The 25,030-nt window shown below is 40.8% G+C and overlaps 1 protein-coding gene across 2 annotated transcripts in view; it reads right to left on the reverse strand.

Annotated features, from left to right (window-relative positions):
* The window catches only part of Plcl2 (phospholipase C like 2), a 185,433-nt gene that overhangs the window by 15,120 nt on the left and 145,283 nt on the right, over positions 1 to 25,030 (reverse strand). For both annotated transcript variants that reach the window (XM_036168082.1, XM_036168081.1), the window contains exon 6: positions 5,068 to 5,177. In XM_036168082.1, coding sequence (XP_036023975.1) covers positions 5,068 to 5,177 — 110 coding nt within the window. The remainder of the gene's footprint in view (positions 1 to 5,067; positions 5,178 to 25,030) is intronic.

The raw sequence follows: 25,030 nt of genomic DNA on the forward strand, positions 1-25,030 counted from the left end.
CAATGGTCGAGAGAAGGCCTGATCTGACCTAGTCTGGTGATCAGATGGCCAAACACCCTAAAGGTTGTGCTGGAACTCTCATCCAATAACTGATGGAAGTGGATGCAGAGATCCTCAGCCAGGCCCCAGGTGGAGCTCCAGGTGTCCAATTGTCGAGAAAGAGGAGGGACTGTAAGAGCATGAATTGTTGAGACCAAGATTGGAAAAGCACAGGGACAAATAGCCAAAAGAATGGAAACACATGAATTATGAACCAAACACTGTGGAGCCCCCAACTGGATCAGGCCCTCTGGATAAGTGAGACAACTGAATAGCTTGAACTGTTTGGGAGGCATCCAGGCAGTGGGACCCGGACCTGTCCTTAGTGCATGAGCTGGCTGTTTGGAACCTTGAGCTTACACAGGGACACTTTGCTCAGCCTGGAAGGAGGGGACTGGACCTGCCTGTACTGAATCCACCAGGTTGAATTGAATCCCCAGTGGAGTCTTGGCCCTGGAGGAGATGGGAATGAAGGGGAGGGGTTGGGAGAAGGTGGGGGTGGGGGCGGGAGGGAGGAGGACAGGGGAACTCATGGCTGGCTGATGTGTAAAATTAAAACACAAATATAATAAATAAAAAAGGAGAAAAAAAAAGAAAAACAAAAAACCAACTTAATTTAAATCCAGAAGAAATGCCATTCTCTCAAGAAAGCAATTCCCTCTTTTCTTCACCTAAGATGGAGGTTACTAGGTGGCATTATAGAGCAGGTAGTAGGAGCTAGGCCTGGACAGGAGCAGGAGAGGATCCTGGCAGGTCCAAGGAATGTCGGGAGTGATGCCTTCCACCCAGCAGCCGCCACGTCCCCAGGAAATATCACACCAGAGTCCAGCCATTATTGGGTATCATTGTATCTGAACTACAATGTTTTCTAGGCTGGCTCTGACTCATTTCCCGGTCATGGATCTGTCGTGGGTGGGCAGGCTCACCCACTGGCACAGCACAGGCATTCTGTAGACAAGTGGAGGAGTTTTCAGAAGCAGTCAGACTGCAGAAGTGAGGGAGGGGTGGGCCAGATCAGCGCTGCACTGCGCAGAGCACTGGAGAAGCAGCAACCCAGGAACCTTCCCTCACACCCGAAGCTCTCTCTCACACCTCCTGTGTGGTCACCCTCACAGGAGGCGGGGAGTTCTCTCACACCTTCCTTCTGTGTGGTCACACAGCAGCTGAGGAATCATTGCACAGTGGTACACAGGTCAGAAAGAGCAGTCTGCCTCGTGATGAACACAACCGTTTGCTTTGCTGAGCCACTCTACATTTCCACACACCATTTAAATAGGAAATTAACTTCTCGTCAAGTATAGCTTTCCAGAAAAACTGGCAACATGTGGTATCACTCGTAATACAGTAACTAAAACATCTGAGAATTAATACTTAAAGGCAAAAAGAGTCATCCACGGGTCATCATATTAACTTTTGGAGAGACAGTCTTCAAGTTTCTAAGGTAAGTACTGAGCCAAGGGTAAATGAAGAAAATCTAGATTATGTCTGTACAGACACCATCTGGTTTATTGACTTATTTTGGGCAGAAGTCTTATGTTCCTAGAGAGAATAAGTCTCTAATTGCTTTTGGAGTTTCCTTCCTAGCCTTGCTTACGAGGGCTGACAGTGCAGGACATGGGGGAACCAGCTGGACATTTCATCTGATGGCAGCTTGGTTTGTAAGTAGCTTGCCCTTAACCCACTAAACATACACTATGCAAGCCCTCGGCCCCGGCCCTTAAGTGAGATGCCAGCCAGGGGAGTGAAGCCTGTTCTGAGGGGCCCTGGCCAAAACTACATGGATGAGGAAAAGCTCTCAGCTGACCTCAGCTAATGTACAGAATCGTGGGGGCAGGGACAAGGGGGAGGCCATCTTGAGCCACTAGTTTTGAGGTCGTTTGTTACTGGAGCAGCCAGTGAAGGTAGCCATCTTTTGGACACAGTGGATTGGGGCTGGGAAGAACCAATCTGAGGAGGCCTGCCACTGTGGGATGGCTGGTCTGGAACTAAAAGGCTGGGCTGAACCAGCAAAAACCATAGAGGGCTCACTTATTATAGAGCTCAAAAAGAGCATGTCACAGAAGGCCAAGGAGAGGCCAGGCATTAAAGAAGTGGGAAGTGTCTGAGCAGGAGCTAGCTGGTGAGGAAGGATGCGGAGATGCACAGAGCTCAGCTAGCAGAGCCCTGGCCCTAAAGGGCACAGATGTTCCAGACCACCAGGGCTTCTGATGGCTCCTGGCCCTCTCAGGCAGGAATCCAGTGTTTTGATCAGAGTTCCCTGCAGGCTCTCATGATCTCCCATGTGTGCCAACACCTCCCACCCATCTCTGTCAGCTAGTCTCAGTGAATTTCTGCTCCTGATTGCCAGTCACACCAGGACTTTTCCACCATGAGATTCTGCCATCACTCCTGTGGCATAACTCGGTCCAGGCAGGCCTCACAGTTGGTTTTCCTGCTCCAGTTCCCAAGTGCTGTGATCACAAGCATGCAGCACCACATGACACTTAATTTAACAGGTTCATAAAGCTGGTAGTAGTTAGACTGGAAGCCACAGAAACAGGATGTTCTCTCTTACACTCAACCAAACAAGAGAGGGGCAGAGGTAATGAGGTCTTCTGAGGTCTGTGTGGAGCTGAGGATGAAACGACTGGAGAGGAGGGAAGAGACGGCGACAGAAAACTACAAACATGAAACACACGGTGCCACCAGAGGAAGCAGCACCAGCGTGTCTGAGAGGGCAACCGGACATAAGGCGCCTGCAGTTTAGGGCGGCCACTGAGGCCGGAATCTGAAGCAGGTGGCAGAGGGGGTTCCAAACCAATTGTGAGTGTGGAACACAGCGTAAGGTGGAAGCCATGAGGGTATGAGACATGCGGAAGGAAAGGGCTGACGGTGTGGCTCAGTGGTAGAGCTTGCCTAGCACGGGGCAGCCCGTGTTCTCTCCCAGCACCCATTCCACTCCGACAAGATTAATGGCAAATGCTATACTTTGGAACCGAGCAACAAAGCTTAGAGACATAGCAATATTGCTTACAAATATCATTAAATTTAAAATAGATAAAAGATTTTAAACAAATATATGTGCCTTGCAGGACAGTATCAAATCACATACACACACACACACACCTCCAAGAATCTTGACAAGAAATGTAAGTCATATCAAGCAGTGCTGAGAGTGGAAGAAGTAGTCTACCAGGGAGAAGCACACCCATTTGTTTGCCAACACCACACGGTCAGCCCTGAAAACACACACGCAAGTTACACTACATGGACTGAGCAAGTTATAGTTATGTGTTTAGAAATATGTATGTGTATACACATACATGTTTGAAATAATGATTAATGAAAGAAGGAGCCATGAATTTGAAAGAGAACAAGGAGAAATATAGGAGGGTTTGGAGGGAGGAAAGAGAGGAGAAATGATGTCATTGTAATATCAAAAGAGAAAAGAAATAAATTTAAAAAGTTGTTACAGTAGTAGCCTCTAGTACAAGTTCCCAGCAGTGCTTAGAGTTGTGTGTACAATGGAGTTCTTCCATCTACAGATAACTGTACTCCTCATCCCTCATCAAGGACACTTCTCTTTCCTACAGAGACCAACCACTACAGAAGAGAAGGTTCCAGAGGGGGTAAATTGGCTAGAGGCCATTCCTATGATGTTGTAGCAAAGAATCTGGCTGTTTTCTGCCCATGCCCTGAGAAGTTGTCTGAGGCTAAATTAAAAATTAAGGGTGACATGTTTGGCAGAAGAAATTTCAAGACAGTAATGTTGGGCCTATGGTGTTATTGTTGTTACTGAAAACACCTGTGCAGGTCTACACAGAAAAAGTGCCAGTAGGCAGGAAGAGATTACAAACGACAGTGAGAGATAAAGAGCACTAGGAAGCTTAAGGTTCCAGCCACGGTTTGTGCTGGAAGACAGGCTGTAACTACCAAGGACAACAGTGTCTTTAAGATTAGGCCGCTCTGGGGTGGAACACAGGGAAGACCGTCCTCAGGGCAAGACCCATCCATTTAAATCTCCAACGAACCTAAGAGAGCCTAGCCATGGTTTATTCTTAGAAAGCAACTGAATAGAGCACAACTGTTCGTGTGACTCCAAGGGCAGTGCCCACCCCAGACTGGCAGCCAAACCTGGCAGTGTCATCCAAATGGGGTGCTGGGTTCAGAGGACAAGGGATGCAAGAGTGAAGCAGTTATGGGTTCTTCTTCTCCAGTTTCACAGAGCCTCTCAGGCCAGGCAACATGTGCCAGTACACGAAGCCATGAAAGCAAAGCTTGGGATGCAATGGAGACAAGGTGCTGGAGATAACAGAGCTGTGGGCCTCTGCCAGGGAGGGCTGTACACAGGGAGTGGGGCCAGCACAGCAAAGCTGGAGGGGCTGAGCCATCAAAGTCCTTTAAAACTAAAGTCCCTGAATGTGGACAGGGAGCTACAGGATTGGCATTTCACCTGCTAGGTCTTGCTTTGGTTTGGTATTACCTATGTTCCCATTTTACCCTTTTGAAATGGTAATATATAGTCTGTGCCACTGTATGTTTGATTATGTAATTTTATATTTTATTTTACAGTCACAAGTAGAGACTGTCTTTGAATCTCAGAAGAGACTGGACTTTTAAATGTCAAGACTGTGAAAGATTATGAGGACTTCTGAAGTGAGACTAAATTCATTTTGCATTATGATATGGCCATGAGCCTATGGAAACCCAGGATTGGAGTGTGATCGTTTAAAAGAGAAATATCCTCTATAGGCTCTGGCGTCTGAACACTTGGCTCCCACTGGTGGCACTGGTGGGAGGTCTAGAAGGCGTGGCCTTGTTGGAGGATGTGTGTCACTGAGAGCCATGTCCCACCTCCAGGTGGCTCTTTGTTTCATATTTGTGGTTGAGGATATGAGCTCCCAGCCTCATGCTCTGGCCATGCCTGCTTGCTACCTTGCATCCCTGTCATAATAGACTCATCCCCCTGGAATGGGAAGCAAAATAAATTCTCTGAGTTGCCTTGTCGTGGTATTCTCTCATAGCAACAGAAAGGCAGAGAGTGCGTACCTTTAAGATGGTGATGTTCCAGGTAAAGCTCTCCACCGCCTTCTGCAGCTTTCGTTCCTTCAGCCCCTCCTTGGTGCCTATACTGTGCAAGTGTTCATGGAATTCCATGGCTGAGAGAAAGAAACAAATGGAGGTTATTACTTCCCTCTCCTATGGGAGGCAATGAACTGGGAACAGGCATTTCCTAAGTATATCTAGAACAATTCCAAGCTGCACTGGAATTTTATAGATGTGTCTATTTTAGAAGGCGATGAAAGGAAGCAGGGGGGACTCCACACATCAGGAGATGGAGGATGTCCTTGAGGCCAGGGAATGCTCCCTACAGGTTTGCGGGTGGTCACTTCCACCTGCTTATTTTGGACATTCTGCCAATAATCAGAAAAGAAACTAAGACTGACAGGTGTCTAGTGTCTCAGAGGCAAACATCATCTCTATTGACCCAACACTAGCACAGGAGAGGAACAGGATGCAAGGACATACAGTTCCTGTCAGTAAAAGTCAATCTGTTTGAGTTAATGATGTGACCCCTGATAAGGCAAATACATTTCAGGGCAGGCTCCATGCCCAGGAGTAGTTTGCCAGTAGAAACTGAATTCAGTATTATGTGGTAGGGGGAGAGGGGCTCAAAATTGAGGGAGGAGGGTGGGCGTGACTCTGGGAGAAGTTAGGGAGTGAATATGATCAAAATATAGATACAATATAACAGAATTACCAAAAATTTTATTTAAAAAGTAAAGAATAAAGATTCAGTAGCAAGACTGTTTTTAAGGGAGGGAGGTATATGTGACATCATGTATGTGTATACACACACACACACACACACACACACACACACACACACACACTATCCTGGAGGAAATAACTAGCCTTTGGAAGTATTTTTCTGGATTTCTAGAATTCTTTTTCAGGAAAAGGAGGACTTTCCCCAGAAAGCAGGAGAGGTATCAAAGGCCAGCTGGTTATTTAAGAATGGTGTGGGAAGCATTTTGAAGGGGTATGATTGGCCAGGGATGGAACGACTGACTACAGGGGAATAAGCAAAGACAACCTATGAGTTATGAACACTGCACACAAAAGAATGACTCTTCCATTATCGTTATGAGGATCCTTCTAGAGAAACTGTTCTGAAAAACAATTGGGAACAGTCATTTGATTGCGTCACCTTTGGAACCCTTTAGGAAATGGATGTTGGTGGTACTTCTCCCTTTACGGCAAGTAGGTTTGGCGGCTAGCCTCATGTCACCTCTTGCTACAGTCATCAAATGCCAACAGCTTCTCAACTAGTGGTGGGATTTTGTACCCACTTTCCAGAATTACTCCATTCTGGGTTTTTGTCTGATTTGACCTATTCAAGTATTGTCCACATTGTCAAAACTGCTGTAAGTGCCTATGCAACTTCCCTGCTTTGTCTGGAAAACATTATTTACCTGATGGTATCCACCAATTCTGGCTCTTACAATCTTTCCACCCCCTCTACCATAAAGATCCCTGTGAGCCTTGGGGGAGGGAGATTGTCTTAGTTAGGATTACTATTGCTATGATCAAACACCATGACCAAAACCAACTTGGGGAGACTGGGATTTATTTGGCTTATACTTCCACATCACCATTGAAGGAAATCAGGGCAGAAACTCAAACAGAGCCGGATCCTGGAGGCAGGAACTGATATAGAGGTCATGGAGGGGTGTGCTTACTGGCTTCCTTCCTATGGGTTGTTCAGTCTGCTTTCATCTAGAACCCTGAGGGGGACAGCATATAAGATGGCTGACGTGCTGCCAGCAAAGATAAAAAAATGGGACCCAAAATGGTAAACCATTAATTTTTTGTGCATTAAAAAAAATTTTTTTTTTGCTTAGCACGCCTTTAAAGGGTCAAGACAAAAATGCTTACATGTTTTAAGGTTATGCTTTGTGGTGTGCGTGTTTTTTTATATAAATATTTTTTGTAATACTAGTTTTTAAAATAATTTTTATGTTTTGTGTTTTCAAATTAATGGTAATTTTTATAATATAAAAAAGTAAAATAAATTTTATAAAAATTATATAAAAATAATTATTTAGGCTGCGGTTAAAGCAGTTATGCAGTTTATAAAAAAAATGCAGCCTAAAAAAAGCTTCTTAGGTTTAAATAAATTGTAGTAAATGTGTGATTAACTATAGCACATGGTATAATGTATATTAGTACACTAAATTTAAATTGGCCATAATAAATAATTTAGTTCTTAAAAATATTTTAAGAGAATTGTATAAAACATAAAACCCTAAGGGATATTGGCTAAAAACTGTAAATAAAGTAACATATAAATGAAATAATAAATTAAAAGTATAAAAACCTAAAATAAAAAAATAGTGGCCTTTACCCCCCAAAAATGGCAATTTTAATTTAAATATTTTTAATTTTTTAAAAAAATGTAAAAAATGTGGCAATTAATAAAATTATTGCTATAAATTTTATTGGGTTTTTAAATTTAAAAAAGCTGCCAAAAAGTAAGCTTGTTTATCAAAGCTTTAAAAATTAAATTAGGTTTTAAAAAAATTGTTAAAATATAAAAAAATCAAAGTTGCTAACTTGCAAAGACCAATTTTTTGTTTAAGTTTATTATGGCCCACCAGTTATGGGGCTTAATGTTTGCAAAGGACTAACAGAAAATTAAGGCGGCTGCAGGGGTTTAGGTTAAAGCAGGCTGTGAACAAAAATAACCTTAGTACATTAACCACTGTTTTTATTCTCACCTCTTTTGCAAAATTGCATGTTGCTAGCCTTTAAATTAAGTGCTTAAATATTGTATAATTATTAATAATAAAAATAAATTATGCTTGCTTTGTTGGTAATTTTTTAAAAATAACCTTTAAAATTATAAAAACATTTTATATTATGTAATTTTTTCTTCTTTTCTTTTCCCTTGCTTGTAGTAATAAAAACTAAGGTTACCAAGGCAAAAGCAAAGGCTAAAAAGTGATAGCAAAACAGCTACTTAGCAACCGCAAAAGCCCAAAGCCACCTGTCAGCTTGCACAAGCACTGTCTCTGAGTCATTACAGCGCCTGCCAGGTACCCCATCCTTCAAACCCCCAAAACTGCTGAGGCTGGTCCCCAGCAGAACCCAGGACCACCAGCCTAGGGTGGCTCCACCACAATGGGCTTATCCTCCTATACCAATCACTAACGAAGAGAATGCTTACGGCTTGTTACAGCCCCATCTCATGGGGCCATTTTCTCAATCGAGGCTTCCTCTTCTCCAAAGACTCTAGTTTATATCAAGTACACATAAAACTAGCCTGTATAGTTGGTGTGTGTGTGTGTGTGTGTGTGTGTGTGTGTGTGTGTGTGTTTTAGCACTGAGCACCCCAGTCTTTTCCTACTTGCACACTGAACAATACAGGGTCTCTATGTTAATTGCCATTTACTGTAAGAAGAAGTTTCTCCAGTGAGGGTTGAGAGATACACTAATACCCAGGGGTATAACAATAGATTATGAGGAGTAGTTTTAATACTATGTCAATTCAGTCAAATGGAAGTATTGGGTTCTCTCCCAGGGCTTAGGGCCTATCTAGCCACAGGTTCATGGATTGATTCTTTAACAGTGCCAGGTGTGGTTTTCACCTCATAGGGTGGACCTTAGATATAAGCAGAAAGAGGCTGGTTACTCCCACAACAATCATGCCATTATTATGCCAGTGGTCACATCTTTGTCTGGCCAGTTGTAGCTTACAGGGGTCACAGCTGGGTGTGACTGAAGATTATTATTCTCTTCTGAGAGTGCACATAGCATCCTCCAAACCATGAAATTTAACCAGTAGGTATGAGGCTTCCAGGTAAGTATCAGCATGATTTATCCATGTTCTATGAGTGAAGTATGTGGTGTCTCCAGCAATATGATCAAGTTCCAGAGGATAACTGAGAACACTGGCAATAGTATCCACAATGCTGGGGATCTATGGGACTCCATTGGCTAAAACTGAAAAAGAGGTAACCCATTCCTGGTGTCGGGTTTTTATTTTCTAGCCTAGTGGTTATATTATCTCCTGCTGCAAGGTAACTCCATTCAACGCCACACACACACACACACACACACACACACACACACACACACACACACAAACTCAGAATAACTATTTCCAGCTCCATCCATTTACCTACAAATTTCATAATTCCTTATATTAACAGACAAATAACATTGCATATATTTTTTGTTCATTCATCAGTTGGTAGGCATCCAGGCTGTTTCCATTTCCTGGCTACTGTGAATAGAAGAGTGCCATGGTCTGAAGTGGAGTGGCCCCATAACCTTCTATATTGAGGGTTAGGAGGTGTGGCCTTGCTGGACAAGCAGTGTCACGGGGTGGCTTTGAGGTCCCCAGTCCACTCTATTCCAGTCAGCTCTCTCTGCCTCCTGCTGGTGCATCACATGCAAACTCACAGCTGATGCCCCAGCACCACGGCTGCTTGCCTGATGCTTTGCTCCACAGACTAATGGTCAGGGACTCTAATCCTCTGAAACTGTGAGCAAGTCCTCAAACACTTTCTTTTATATAAATTGCCTTATATGGCATCTCTTCATAGCAACAGAACAGTGATTAAGACAAGCAGTGTGAACATTTTTAAAGAGATCCAAGATCTTTCAAGGCCAGCTGGTCTACACAGAGAAACCTTGCTTTAAACTTTTCTTCTCAAAAAGAAGAAGAAGAAAAGTAAAAGGGATCTTATTAGTTCTTTGGATTCAAATTTGAGTGTTTTTATATGATTTTTGAAAACTTATGCTTATTTTTCCTTTATAGGTAGAAAATCTTAATTCCTTCTAGCCACTGTGACTAGTAAATAGTTAAGACTATTGGGCCGAATTTAGAGTCTATCACTTTTGTCCTTAGAGTATGTCTTGCTGAGAATGTACAGTAAATCCTGTCATCTATGTGGCTACATCATGGCCAAGGCATAATTAGGTTCAATTGCTGGCTCACTGTTTGCTTGTGTCCATGTGTATGGTAGTACACAGATATCCATGCAGGAAAAGCATCCACAGTCATAAAGTTAAAAAAAAAAAAAAACTTTAAAAAAGATGACACATTTAAAGTAAATATAATAAGCTACCAATTCAGTATTTTTTCTGTTTTTGTTTTTTTTTTTCCACATCTAAAAGTACCCATGGACCAGTTATTTAAAATAGGCATCAGAGCCTCCCTGCTTTCTATTAAGAGGAGTAAGCTAGAAAAATCCATCCTAATGCCTAGCACACTTTGCTAACGAAGGTACCTGTGATTATCCCAGTGAAATTAACTAAACCCACTCTACTCCTGTGTTAGTGACCACTTTAGACAATGAGCTGTATCCTCTATCACTAATTTTATCCCTAACAGACTAAAGAAAAACAAGACACAAAAATTAAAGCATCCAGGATGGCAGCTCAAGTGCACAAAGGGTGTGTTGTGTGTGGTGGTTTGAAGAAAAATGGTCCCCCAAAGGAGTGGCACTATTAGGAATTGGGTCTTGTTGGAGTAGGTGTGGCCTTGTTGGAGGAAGTGTGTCACTGTCGGGGTGGGCTATGAGGTCTCCTATGCTCAAGCTACTCCCAGTGTTACAGTCCACTTCCTGTTGCCTTCTGATCAAGATGTAGCCAGCACCATGTCTGCCTGATGCCACCATGCTCCCCGCCATGATGATAACAGACTAAAATCTCTGAATGTAAGTTATCCTATTACATGGTTTCCATTGGTCATGGTGTCTCTTCACAGCAACAGAAACCTAGACTAAGACATTAGTTAGTACCAGGGACTGGGGTATTGCTATTATAGGCCTGACCATATTTTTGTTTGGAGGAATTTGGACTTTGGGAGTTTGGCTTACGACTGTAGTGGAATGCTTTAAGCACTGCTTAATGGGCCATACTAGTAGAAGTATGGAAGACAATGGTGCTGAGAATGACTTGAACTGTAGAGAGGCTGGCTCAAAAGGTTTCAGAGGTAGAGAATTTAATATGTTGCCTAGAGATCTATCTTGTGATATTTTGGTGAAGAAAGGGCTGCTTTTTTGCCATTTTCCAAAGAGTCTGCAGTGGTGATATACTGTGTATCTATGTACACAATATAATAAAGCTTACCTGGGGATCAGAAGTCACAGCCAAGCACTAAAATAGACACAGAGGCCAGACAGTGGTGGCACACACCTTTAATCCTATCACTCAGGGGAGGCAGAGATCTGTATGGCCACTCTGGGCTACATGAAAGAAACAGAACCAGGCAGTGGTGACACATGCCTTTAATCTCAGGAAGTAATATGGCAGGACGGCAGGACACAGAAAGGTATAAGGCATGACTCGCTCTCTTGAGGTTGAGGATTTTGTAGAGGTAAGAACTAGTGACTGCTGTTCTGCTTCTCTGATCCTTCAGCTTTCACCCCACTATCTGGCTCTGGGCTTTATTATAAGACCTTTTAAGATTCATGTTACATCTGGTGCCCAACATTTGTAGCACAAATTCATGAAAAAGCTACTTGCCTATGGCCTTGCAGGTCCCAGTTCAGTCCTGAGCTGCATGCAGCTGGAGTTTCCACCTCAAGTGGGCCAGAGTCCCTAACCAGCTGGATCTTTCACTTCTCCCCTGGTGCAGGGAGAGCCTACAACCCCATCTCAGCTGCTACTAAGTGCTGCCTTGAAACTCCCTTGGGCTCCTACTGTTCTATGCAGTCTGCAGAGTTGGTGAGTCAATTAAGATTTCTTAAAGGGAGAAATTAGTTAAAAAAGAATTTTTCCCACATTAAAAAATAGGAGACATTTTTACGAGAGGGTGTTTGCTCTGTTTGATAACACATTATGTAGTCTGAAAATGGAACAACTAAATGAGAGGGTAACTAATGTTGAAGGATAGAGGTAATGTCAATTACAAATACTTTTTGTTTTATCATCTATAATGTTGGTTAATATGAGTGCCAAAATGAAAGTTTAAGAAAAACTTGTTAAAACAGATTATAGAGATATTCAGACCCAGACAGATGAATTTAAAGGAGAACCAATCTCAGCATTGCATTATACAGTTACAGAGAAACAGCCTAAAGCTTTGAAACAGCCAACCTTAATCTACCCAGCAACCTCACAGGAACTGCCAAATGACAGATATCTCCAAGTCTGTATAAGAGCTGAATAAACTCCTATGCAAATGTTAGATTTGAGGAGATTCAAAGAAGCTATAGTATCATATGGTATGCATTCTCCCTTCATAAAGCAAATGTTAAACTCATGGTAAACTTGTAATAGAATTATCCCTAAAGACTGGTAAGATCTGGTTACAGAGGTCTTAAGAGGCTGGTTTCCAGTTACAATAAAGGACCTGGTGGAAAGAAGGCTAAGACCATTGAACAACGGAGTAGGGCTAGAGGTATGGAAATTTCCCAAGACCAATTTCTTGGAGAAGGAGATTATGCTGATAAACAAAGACAATAGTTATAAGATGACCACACTCTAATTCTATGCCAAAAGGCATCCTTGAATGCTTGGGACAGATTTGAAGAAATAGGAAAGAAAATTGAGTCATTTACAAAAGTTATACAGGGCCCAAAAGAAACCTTCACTGATTTCTTATGAAGGCTGTCTTCAGCAGTAAATAGAATGATACCAAATTCAGAAGCTAGACAGATAATAATTGAATCTCTGGCTTTTGAAAATGCTAATGCACAATGCAAAAGTACAATTAGGCCATTGAAAGGCAAAATCAGCGTTCTTGGAGGAATGGATCTGAAATACAATAAATATTGGATCTCATGACCATGATGACGCTTGGATAGGAGAGGTGATTTTCAGAGGTTTGAAAAAAAATAGTAATGTCAGGTGTTTTAATTTCAGTAAACAAGGTCACCTAAAAAGGGACTATAAACAGGACATTCCCACAATGTCCCCCCCCCCCCCGAGACAGGGTACAAACGATGTTTTTTCAAGGAACAATGGCAACAGAACACCCCTCCCTTCTGGATTATGCAGAAGGTGTGGTAAAGGCAAACATTGGACTAATGAATGTAGATCAACAAGGGAAAGAAAGGTAATCCCTTGCCTTTGCTATCAGGAAACTCCCTGAGGGGCCTCTTACAGGCCCCCATGACAAATTCAATTCAGTCCTTTCCTGCCATCATAGAAGAGACCCCCTTCCCAGAGCCATTAAACAACCTAATGCCTATTGTAAAGAACCATACTGCTTGGGGTGATAGAACAACTATAGAAGAGAGAACAAAAAATTCATGAGAAACCATAAAGTGGTTTTTTTTTTTGTTTGTTTGTTTGCTTTGGTTTTGTTTTGTTTTGTTTGGCAAACTTCTATAAATGAACAAAGACCAAATTTAAAAATACAAATAAATGATATTCTCATTGAAGGTCTTGTAGACACAGGTTTGGACATAACAATAATTGCATCAGAATCTTGGCATCCAAATTGGCCTCTTTTGGAGGTATATATTCAGCTTTTAGGGACTGGAACACTATCTCAAGTGAAACAGAGCATGAGATGGGTCAAATGTATAGAGCCAGAAGGGCAGAGAGGAAAATTAAAGCCATATGTGGCTAATAAAGCTCTGAATCTATGGGGACATGATTTATTACAACAATAGAATACCCAGAATAGCATTCCTTCAATCTCAGGAACAAATCATAAACTAACATATGTTTCTGAGAAAAATATGGGAAGGTGTTATAAAGAACAGTCACCGACCATCCAGACTGTACAAGAGCAGGGCACAACAACTGCTGATCTTTCAAAGACACCAAGAGCCCTACCTTTAAAATGGTTAACAGACAAGCCTGTATGGGTTCAGCAATGGGCTTTAACAACAGAGAAACTTCAAGCCTTAGATCGATCAGCTGATACAAGAGCAGTTAAATGCTCAACATATTAAAGAATCACCAGCCCTGGGAATTTTCCTGTATTTGTTATTAAAAACAAATCTGGTAAGTGGAGAATGGTAACAGATCTAAGAGCTATTAACAAGGTAATTCAGCCAATGGGCTCTATACAATCTGGAATTCCTTTGCCTACTCTGTTACCTAAAGGATGGCCTCTTATAGTTATTGATTTAAAAGACTGTTTCTTTTCAATATCCTTACAAGAAAAAAGAGAAAAATTTGCCTTACCGGGACCTACTTATAATAATTCCAAGCCAGACAAGAGATATCAATGGAAGGTTCTCCCACAGGGACTGTTAAATAGCCCCACCCTGTGCCAATATTTTGTACAACAGCCATTAGAAGTAATATGTAAACAATTTCCTATATCTATAATTTATCATTACATGAAGGAAATTTTACTAACTGATTCAAATGTGGATACTTTAGAAAGAATGTTTGAAGAAGTAAAGAAAATTTTGCCCTTTGGGGGATTACCAATTACTCCTGAAAAGATACAAAGAGGAGATTCTATTAATTATTAAGGATATGAAATAAATCTACAAAAAATTAGACCTAAAAAGGTGCAAATTAGGAGAGATTGATTACGGACTTTTAATGACTCCCAAAGGTTATTTGGAGACATTTCCAATCTATGGACCGCTATTGAGGTAAAAAATGATAAACTGAGTAATTTGTTCAAAACCTTAGAGAGTTACAGAGACTTAAATAGTCCAAGAGAATTATCAGCTGAAGCTGAGAGAGAATTGGCTTTGATGAAAAGGAAAATACAGGATGAACACGTGGATCATAACCTTGATTGCGTTCTGGTTATTTTACCCTCTAAGCATTCTCCTACAGGAACTTTAATGCAGAGGGAAGATATTATATTGGAATGGATATTTCTACCAAATAAGCAGAGTAAAAAAATTAAAAACCTATGTGGAAAAAAAAATCTCTGAGTTGATTTTAAAAGGAAAATTGAGACTTTTGTCAATTAGCAGGAAAAGACCATGCAGAAATTGTAGTAACTTTAACTAATGATGAAATTGACAAATTATGGGCAGAAAGTAAACCTTAGCAAAGAGATTTCAGTGATTTTTGGTGAGAGATTAACAATAAATATCGCAAAAGCGATAAAATTAAACTTACTAAGAGAATTAACAGGATCCTGCCTCGCATTGCATGGGAAACACCAATATCTGGAGCCCTTACATTTTATACAAATGCAAGGAAACAGGGAAAGGCAGGTTACAAATTGGAAAATTTAAGTAAAGTAATTCAAAGTCCTTATAATTCTGTTTAAAAATTGTAATTATATGCCATTCTGATGGTATTAATGCATTTTTCGGAAGCTTTCAACATAGTTACTGACTTTCAGTATGCTGAAAGAGTGGTCTTACATATTAAAACTGCTGAATTTATCCCCAATGAGTCAGAATTAATTTCGTTATTCAGTTACAAGAAATAATCAGGAATAGGAATCACCCCATATATACAACTCACATCTGATCCCATACGAGTCTGCCAGGCCCTCTAGCATAAGGAAATGATAGGATTATCAATTGATAGGAAATGTGCTGGAGGCCTCAGAGTTTCATAAAAACATCATGTCAATAGTAAGGGTTTAAAGAAGGATTTTCCCATAACCTGGCAACAAGCCAAGGAAATTATAAGGAGATATCCTACTTGTTCTTATTACAATCAAACTCCACTACCAGCAGGGTGTAACCCAAAGGGTACTCAGAGGAATTAAATCTGGCAGATGGATGTGTTTCATTTTGTAGAATTTGGAAAACTGAAATATGTCCACCACACCATTGATACCTATTCAGGATTTCAATGGGCAACTGCTCTGAGTTCTGATAAGGCTGATTCTATAATCACGCATTTGCTAAAAGTGATGGCCATCATGGATATACCTGTTCAAATTAAAACTGACAATGCTACAGCATATGTCTCTGGTCAAATAAAACAATTTTTTGGTTATTACAATATAAAGCATATTATAGGTATACCACATAATCCTATAGGTCAAGCAGTTATAGAAAGATTAAATTGAACTCTAAAGGACATGCTAAATAAACAGAATGGGGTAATAAAACCTCCCAGAAATAGACTGCATAATGCTCTATTTGAATTTTCTCAATGCTAATGAGAAAGGAACAACAGCTGTGGAGAGACATTGGATAATAGAAAAAAACTACAGAATTAAATCAGCCTGTATATTTTAAAGATGTGCTGGCCTCAGAATGGAAACCAGGATATGTATTATGTTGGGAATGAGGTTTTGTTTTTTATTCTACAGTAGAAGAAAAGGTATGAATACCACCAAAATTGATAAAGGTTTGATTTGAACAAGAGAGACCTCTTAATTAGAAGAGGTGATAGTTCATCAACCAGCATGACCATTCAATTTAAACTAACTTAATTTAATTAGATATAACTTGCCAAAAGGGAACCTCCCCAAAGTAAGTAAGGCTTGGGGAAGAGTTTTTGTTTTGGTCTTTCAGAATGAAGGCTAAGGAATCTGAAGAACACTGGACAAATGAGACATCTGAAGAAAAAGGACAAATCGTGCAGAAAAAATGTCCCACAAAAAAGATGATGATGTGAAACATGATCACACCTAACAGCAACTTTGAACTCTCCAAAAAGAAGATGGGACCCTACAATGATGATTCCATCAGAATACCACTAAGATGACAAACACCACCCAAAGATTGGCTGTGGACTACAAATTGCTCAAGGCAGTATCAAGATGGCTAGCTGAGATGATCCAGCCTCACAGACTACTCGAGCAAGGACTTGATACAAGCCTGCACTTCCCCTTTATGCAGAGACTGGACAAATGATACAGCTAACTCTCCCAGGACTTGACAATTAACTCCAAATTTTTCTTTTCAGGATAACCTAAAGATGCTGTCACCCCCAGACAGCAAGAAGTAATTTTAAGAAAACAACGCACATGTTCACAAGAGGTGGAGTGGGTGAATTTTGGTCATTCAGCGTGTTATAGAAAATTGTCATTGTTTAGGATAGTTGGTTACAAGTTGTTAAATGATAATTGTCAGGGATAAAAAGCTAAACAAGGAGATTAGATTCAGGGTTCTTGCTTGGAAAAAAACAAGAAAAAGAAAAAAGAGGATATAGATAAGAGGTAGACTATTGAACCTATTCATTTTTTAAAAAGAGATATAGAAATAATAGGATAAAGGGTTAGATTATTTAATCTACTATGAAGAGAAAAAGGGGAGGATATATATATCATATATATGATAAAAGGTAGATTATTGAATTATTATTGAATCTACTTTTAAAAAGCAACTATTAGTTTTAAATATTTTACATTGTATTAGATTTTTTTATATTGTATACAATTTTGAGATTATTTTGTTAGAAAATACTGTACGTATATTTCTAATCTTGTTTAAGGCACTGTACTTATATAGTGCCTTTAACAATATAGATATTAGTGGTAACTCTAATGAAAATTTATAATGAAAAGGAGCAAGCAGATCAGGGTAATAACAAAATGTAAAATTTGAGTAAAAAAGGAGCAGGAAGTAGAATGGAGCTAAGTCCTGTGCTGAAGGAGATAAATGGATTAAGAAATGGAATAAAAGGAATGGTGACATGAGGGCAAGATCCCACTCAGTTGAATCTCCAACTTGTGAAAAGGAATCAAAGAAAAGCTTAGATGCAGGTGCAGTGGTGCGCACCTTTAATCCTAGCACTCAGAAGGCAGAGGCTGGCAGATTTCTGAGTTTAAGGCCAGAACAAATTCAAGAACAGTCAAGCTTAGGCAGCAAAGGAAACCATGGAAAACAGAAAGCTGGTGAAGATGTAACTGAACAAGGGGGTCATGTTCCAGCCCCAAAAAAGCAGCAGAACTTGGCAGCTTCAGCCATGTGGTTCTGGGTTTAGAGTTAAGGACAGAAGAAACAGGCTATGGAATTTGCCTCCATGACTAAGGAAAGCCTTTGAAGCCAGGAATGTGGGAAGGGTGTCGCTGAATGGAAGCCTAGAGAGAGCACTGCATGAGGCTGTAAAATTGAAACATTGATTGTCTTGGAGAACCCAAGTTGTTGGAGATGCCAGAGTCATGGGATACCTTCCTAAGAGAGCTGCTAACATGGGATAACAGCCCAAGAGAGAGAAGTGTGTTGTAGTTAACAAAGCTGAAAGGAGTTGGAGATCTGAAGAGTGTTTAGACATTAGACATGGAGATGCAGAGTTTAGAATCCACCCAGTTGGTTTTCGGTCTTGTTTTGGTCCAGTATTTCCTTGCTATCCCTTCCCTATGTTTTGGAACAGTAATGTATATCCTATGCTATTATATGTTGGAAGTATGTGATCTGCTTTTTTATTTTGATTTTACAGTTAGGAGATTGTATGAATTTTGGAAGAGACTTTGAACTTTAGACTTTTAAATAAGTTTGAGACTGTTATAGACTATGGGGTCTTCTGAAGTTGGACTGAATGCATTTTTGCATTATGATATGGCTACAAGCCTTTGGAGGCCAGGAAGTGATTTGAAAGAAAATGGCCCCCAAAGAGAGTGGCGCTATTAGGAGGCGTGGCCTTGGTGGGATAGTTGTGGTCTTCTTGAAGGAGGTTGGTCATTGTGGGAGTGGGCTTTGAAGTCTCCTATGCTCAAGCTACTCCCAGTGTCACTTCCTGTTGCCTTCTGATCAAGATGCAGCCAGCACCACATCTGCCTGTATACCACCATGCTCCCTGCCATGATGATAATGGACAAAAACCTCTGAACTGTAAGCCGCCATCTTGATTAAATGTTTTCCTTCATAAGAGGTGCTGTTGTCATGGTGTCTCTTCACAGCAATAGAAACCCCAAGGCATTGTGTAAGCATAATGACTCAAGTATGATCTTCAAAACGTGTACAAAAGCCAGGTGTGATGGTGTGTGCTTGTGATCCTGTGCCTGGTGAGTGGAGACAGGGGGATCCCTGAGACTAGCTGGCAAGTTAGACTTGTCTAATTGATGAGCTCTAAACAAGTAAGTGACACTGTCTCAAAAAACAAGTGAGTGGTGGCTAAGGAACTGAGAGTGACTTCTGTCCTCTATACATATACACACTCATATATGTACATGTCTACATGAACATGTACACACATGCACGTGTGCGCACACACCACATACACACACACACACACACACACACACACACACACACACACACACACGATGGCAATAACTTACCAGGAATTACTCTAGCAAGTCACAGGGGGCTTCCAAGATCATTGTTCCACAGGAGACACAAAGGACTTGTTTTGGTTAGATGTTAATAATCTCATTCCTGTTTTCAAATATTTACAGCAAAGAACTAACCTAATGAAAAATGCCCTATCTTATTAAGAAACTTAAAAACAGGGCTCCTTTTCCTTTTGTAAAACATAATTCTGTTTAAGGACAGAGCAAGCTCTACAGTGGCGGGTAAAAATCAGATAAACAAAAATGTTAAGACTAAGTCCCACAGCCTGCTGCAGATCTGTTTTAGAAGTCTCCATTGTTTGATCAGAGGGAAGTGAAAGGGCACAGGGAGGAAGAAGTGGTGGGGAGGAGCCTGTGGCTGGTGACCAGGCAGAGGGCGGTAGGTGTAGTCACTCAGAAACTTTACAAAACATGCAGCTATGAGCGTGGGGCTTTGACAGCTTGTCAGAGGAGGATAGGGAGAGACCCTGAAGAGTACAAGGACTAGGGAGACAATCTCAAGCCTCATCACCCACAATGCACCTAAAATGTAGACTTTCTGCCTCTGGAAGATTATGGTTTAGGAATTTGGGATGGGTGCAGTCATAACATGAAATTTAATGAGGAATATTTACTTTAAGAAGAAAAAGGGAACTATTTGCCATGTGGTCGTTTTTAGAGCCCTTTCCTGCTTCTGTTAATTAGCAGTCAATTATAATTTTAAAAGCAAAAGATCTCACTATTTGGGATAATGAGAATTAATTCTTGATTGTTGAAATGAAATATTATATGGTCAGCAAAGAACATTTATTGATTACATATTACCAGTAAGCATGATTACATGTCATGCTAGATTCTCACCAAACCCATTACTTAAATATACCAACTACTTTGCAAAAACAGTCATATTTGTAGATGCATGCCTGGGAACATGTATTTAAGCATTTAGTATAACTATTCATAATTTTGCTACAGAAAACAACAGCAAAGTTCTTAGGTATCATATAGGCAAGATGGTCATAACATTAAAATGGTGACATGAGAATAATAACAATGACTTTGTCTAAAATCAGAGACAAAACACGTGTAGTGTAGGTGTAATACCAACGTAGGATTTTTGTACTGGAAAGGATGCCATATGGAAGATAAGAAAGCCCATATGCCACAATGTAAAACTTAATAAGATAAATTGCAATAGTAGGTTATTTAAAATTATTTTATCAGGATAAAATAAACTAAAATTAATCAGACAAATTTACATTTATGAAAACCGAAGTGCCTAAGTTTGGGTTATTATTGCTTCGAAGAGAGACACTATGACCATGGCAACTCTTATAAAGGAAAAAGATTTAACTGGGGTGGCTTACAGTTTCAGAGGTTTAGTCCATTATCATCACAGTGTGACATGGAGGAGTGCAGACAGACATGGTATGGGAGAATTAGCCAAGTGTCCTGCTACATCTTGACTTGCAGGCAACAGGAAATGAACTGTCTCATCACTGGGCCTAGCTTGAATATATATATGACCTCAAAGCCTTCCTTTACAGTGACACACTTCCTCCAACACGACCACCCCTCCTAGCAGTTGCACTGCCTGTGGGGCCATTTTCTCTCAGACCACCACTCTAAGAAAGGACATCCTGTCATTTTACTCGAGTTGTCATATATGTGACGCTCTGAGGAATAAGGCCATGTGCTGAGTGCCTCTCATCAGCAGACAGCAGGCCATCCAGAGCCTGGGACACAGGCAGGGAGCAGGCAGCACACAGCTAAGTTGATGGCGCTGCCAGGCTGGCCCCAGGGCCTCTCAGTTTACATCATTCTGTTTAGAAACAAGACTTGGCTACTCCGCTGGCTGCTCTTCAGTCAGCTGGTGGAGGGCAGTTCTTCCTCTCCCCTTCCTATTAGCTATGCTAGGAACCCACTGGCATCAAAGTACCCCTCTGTGCTCATACATGCTCATCAAGCACTACTCTGTCTTTTCCTGGGGTCTGGACTGCAGGCATTTGGTGACAGCCCCTCAACTGTGGCACAGTTGTAGTACCCACACAGGTTTTTAATAAGGCCTGTTTAGTGGAGTCTTTACAGGCCTTAACAGGACAGAAAGATGAAGAACTACTCAAAGTAGCTTCTTCTGGGAGAAGAAGAAGACCAGAAACAGCTGATGACACTTCCTCAGCAGTCACCACTGAGCTGTCACCAGTGGGGAAAGATGCACAGGAAGAAGACTCTCTGTGGGCCCGTCTCCTCATCTGCAGAGTTAGGAACTGAAACATGGGGCCTTCCAGCCTAAAAGCTCAAGTATTTTTCATAGGATTAGAGATAAGAAAACATAGTTTGAAAAAAAATGGAATTTTGTTTAACCCGAGAAAATTACTTCTGTGATAATCATCTGCAAAATCAGTATCAAGAACTTCTAAATCCTGTGTGTAAGCCTTGGTGTTCTTAAGAACACAGTGCGGAGAACAGCAGAGATGGTCACTACCGCTGCCGCCATCTACGCAGACAGTGAAGTGTCCTGCTGAGGACGGAGTCGTCAAGTTCAGAGTAGAAACCAGGTCAACAATAATGGGAGAATGGGACACAGCTCTGTTTCTCTCAGGAACAAGGTCTATTTCCTTGTATCTTTTTAGCTTCCAAACACTCTTCCAGAATACATGTCATAATTTTATACATTTTAGAGCCACATATAACTTGTCACATTATCTTGGAGTAACTGTTAACAAAAATAATTATGTTTTTCCTTTTAGTCAGTGTCCCAAACACTAGTTTGGTTTAAACTAAATGATACCCATGACTGAAAGCACAAGTTAGACCATGTTTTCTTTACAGGAAAAGTACACCATGGAGCACCTGCTAAGGAGACAGAAGAGGGCAGAGCAGATGGTAGAGTCAGTAAAGCACTTGTCACACAGGCACAAGGACTCAGTCTGGCTGAGTCTGTGTAGAAAAGTCAGGTGTGATGGATGCTCTTGTCTGTAAGCTGGGGAAGGAAGGGCTGGAGGAGACAGGGGGATCCTTGGGCCATGCTAGCAAGCCAACCTGGTCTATTTCATGAGCCCAGGTAATGAGAGTCCCTGTCTAATGACAAAAAAAAAGGGGGATGGTGCCTGAGGAACAGTACCCAAATTAGTCCTCTGTCCTATACACAGACAGAGATACAGAGAGACAGAAACAGAGAGACCAGGATTCTTCAACATACTACCACTATATAAAGTTAGAGGTTACAATTAATTCTGCATTAAGAAGCTACAATCTTAGTAGATTGTGTGTGTGTGTGTGTGTCTGTGTGTGTGTGTGTGTGTGTGTACATGTAAGCTCAAGTGTCTGAAGAGGACAAGGCCTTGAGTGCTCCTGGAAAGCGTTACAGGCAGTACCTGGGAAACAAACTCAAGTCCTCTGGAAGAATGGCAGTAGCTCTTTAACCACCCAGCCATCTCTCCAACAAGATGGCTGCTCTCTCAATTAAAAAAAAAACGACTCTTTTTAGGCCTTGGTTGTTCTGTGCCTCCACACCCTACAGTGAGATTCCTCTGGCTCCATAGCCTGCTCTTAGGAAAGAACAGAATGTCATTTCACTTCTGGCATAGTAACCAAGGAGAAACTCTGCCTAAATGGTGGTTCCACTGAGAACTAAGGACAGGATGAACGGAAACCCCTGGGTAGGTGATGTCTCGGTTTAGTTCAGCTCTGATCTTGAAGGGATGGAATCCATCATCTGGCCACATGAGAAAGAACCATGTTAGGTCATAAGTCTGTCTGTACTTCACAAGGTAGTTAACTTTTCGTTGATAGCTGTAGAGTTACATTTTAAAAACCTGTATGTTCACATAAAAGTATGTCAATCAGACCTTTATATAATGAAACACTGTAGCTCTTCACAGTTGGTGGCTTCTGGCAGAGGTGAGGGTGGGGAAGGACTCAGTTTTCTATAACGGGCAGGCCACTAGGAGTTTGACCATGTGCCAGTGAGTGGGGGTGGGGTCACCAGAGTCAGGGAGTGGACCTAGAAAGATAGGGTACATTATATGAAATTCCCAAATAATCAATAAAAATATTATGTTGGAAAAAAAAGTGTTTTTCAAGTGTGTGTGGAGTATATGCACATGTATGTGCAAGTGCATGTGCACCTGTATGTGGAGACCAGAGGTTGGTTATGTCTTTCTTCAACCACTATCCACCTAATTTTTTGAACAAAGTCTCTTACTGAACCTGGAACTCACACGCTGGCTACACTGACTGACCAGGGAACTTTGCATGTCTCTGCCTCATCCCCAGCAGCGGGATTATAAAGCCTACTACACCACCTTTGAAACGGGTTCTGGGGACCCACACTCAGGCTAACATGGTACCCAGCAAACACTTTACTAAGTAACTCCACAGGCCAGTAATTGCTTCTCTACATGTCATTTCCTTCCAATCTAAACAGCTCAGATTTTGATATATACAGGTATTTGTTTCACATAATTATGTGGGTATTACTTCAAAATACTGTATAATTTAAACACTATAAGGGGAAGTTTCAGGAGCTTCACATTTAATAACAAAAGTTAAGGTAACATTGGTAGACTGTCAGGTTTAGTCAAAAGTAGTAAATGGCTATACAATTTTCAAATGATCTAATTAAACAGAATATTAGTGTAAGTACACATTCTAGAATATACTGAAGAGAAATTTTGATATCCATTGTTTATATTTCTCATCACAAATAACACTATAAGTAAAACCTTAATCAATACTAAGTATAAAACACACTGAACACACATATAAGTACATATGTATTTAATAGAAGCATAAAGAAGCAACTCTTGAAGTGAAAGCAGATGGGCCAAGGCAGAAGCAGAGTATCATCTCCTCATCTCACTAAAATCAGAGCCATTTTCCTAATCCAATATAAACAATATGAATATAGTAGTTAAATTTCTTCTATAAATTTAAAATAAGAGATTAGATATAGTATATAACATGTGGCCAAACTTCTAAACACACTCATGAGATACATTGATCTTAAAATGATGGACTTAAAGATTAGTTGTATTTTGCCTTTTAAACTATTTAAGTGGTTTTGAAGTTACTAAATTAAGTATAGTAGTGTTTTTGCTTCCACGGGTTTTATATCTGTGGATTCAATTAATTGCTGATAGAAAATGCTGTAACCGCTGGGTGGTGGTGGTGGTGGCGCACGCCTTTAATCCCAGCACTCGGGAGGCAGAGCCAGGCAGATCTCTGTGAGTTCAACGCCAGCCTGGGCTACAAAGTGAGATCCAGGAAAGGCACAAAGCTACACAGAGAAACCCTGTCTCAAAAAGAAAGAAAGGAAGGGAAGGAGGGAGGGAGGGAGGGAGGGAGGAGGGAGGAGGGAGGAAAGAAAGAAAGAAAGAAAGAAAGAAAGAAAGAAAGAAAGAAAGAAAGAAAGAAAGAAAGAAAATGCTGTAACCACACTAACAATTATTTCTCAGCTGAAAATTTACTTTGCTGTCTTTCCTAAAGATTTCTCTTATCAACAAAATCAACACAAGAGCATCTGTGTGTATTTCAAAAGATGGAAATAAAAGAGTACACATTTTTAAATGGTGTCAAAACTTAACTAGATTGTATAATTTTAATTTATTTCCAATTTTCCAAATTAGGTAAAGTGGGCTATTTCCTAGAAGATGGACTCTACAAGACAGGAAATTTAGGACCTAAGGAGAAGTCAACCCATCCACAGTACTAAAAGTGCTGGAGCACACCCTCAGGTCATCATCTTCAAATAACTGATACATAGTGCATTTATAAAGACAGCCTTGGTCAAGAGATCTGCCCTGCTCAGGGTGAGGTCTGCTGTGGGTGTGCTGTGAACACAGGGGCGTCTCATCTGCATCCTGTGGAGGTGTGGAAACACTAGTTACT

The sequence above is a fragment of the Onychomys torridus genome, chromosome 18, assembly GCF_903995425.1.
Source record: "Onychomys torridus chromosome 18, mOncTor1.1, whole genome shotgun sequence".
In the NCBI taxonomy this organism is placed as follows: Eukaryota; Metazoa; Chordata; class Mammalia; order Rodentia; family Cricetidae; genus Onychomys; species Onychomys torridus.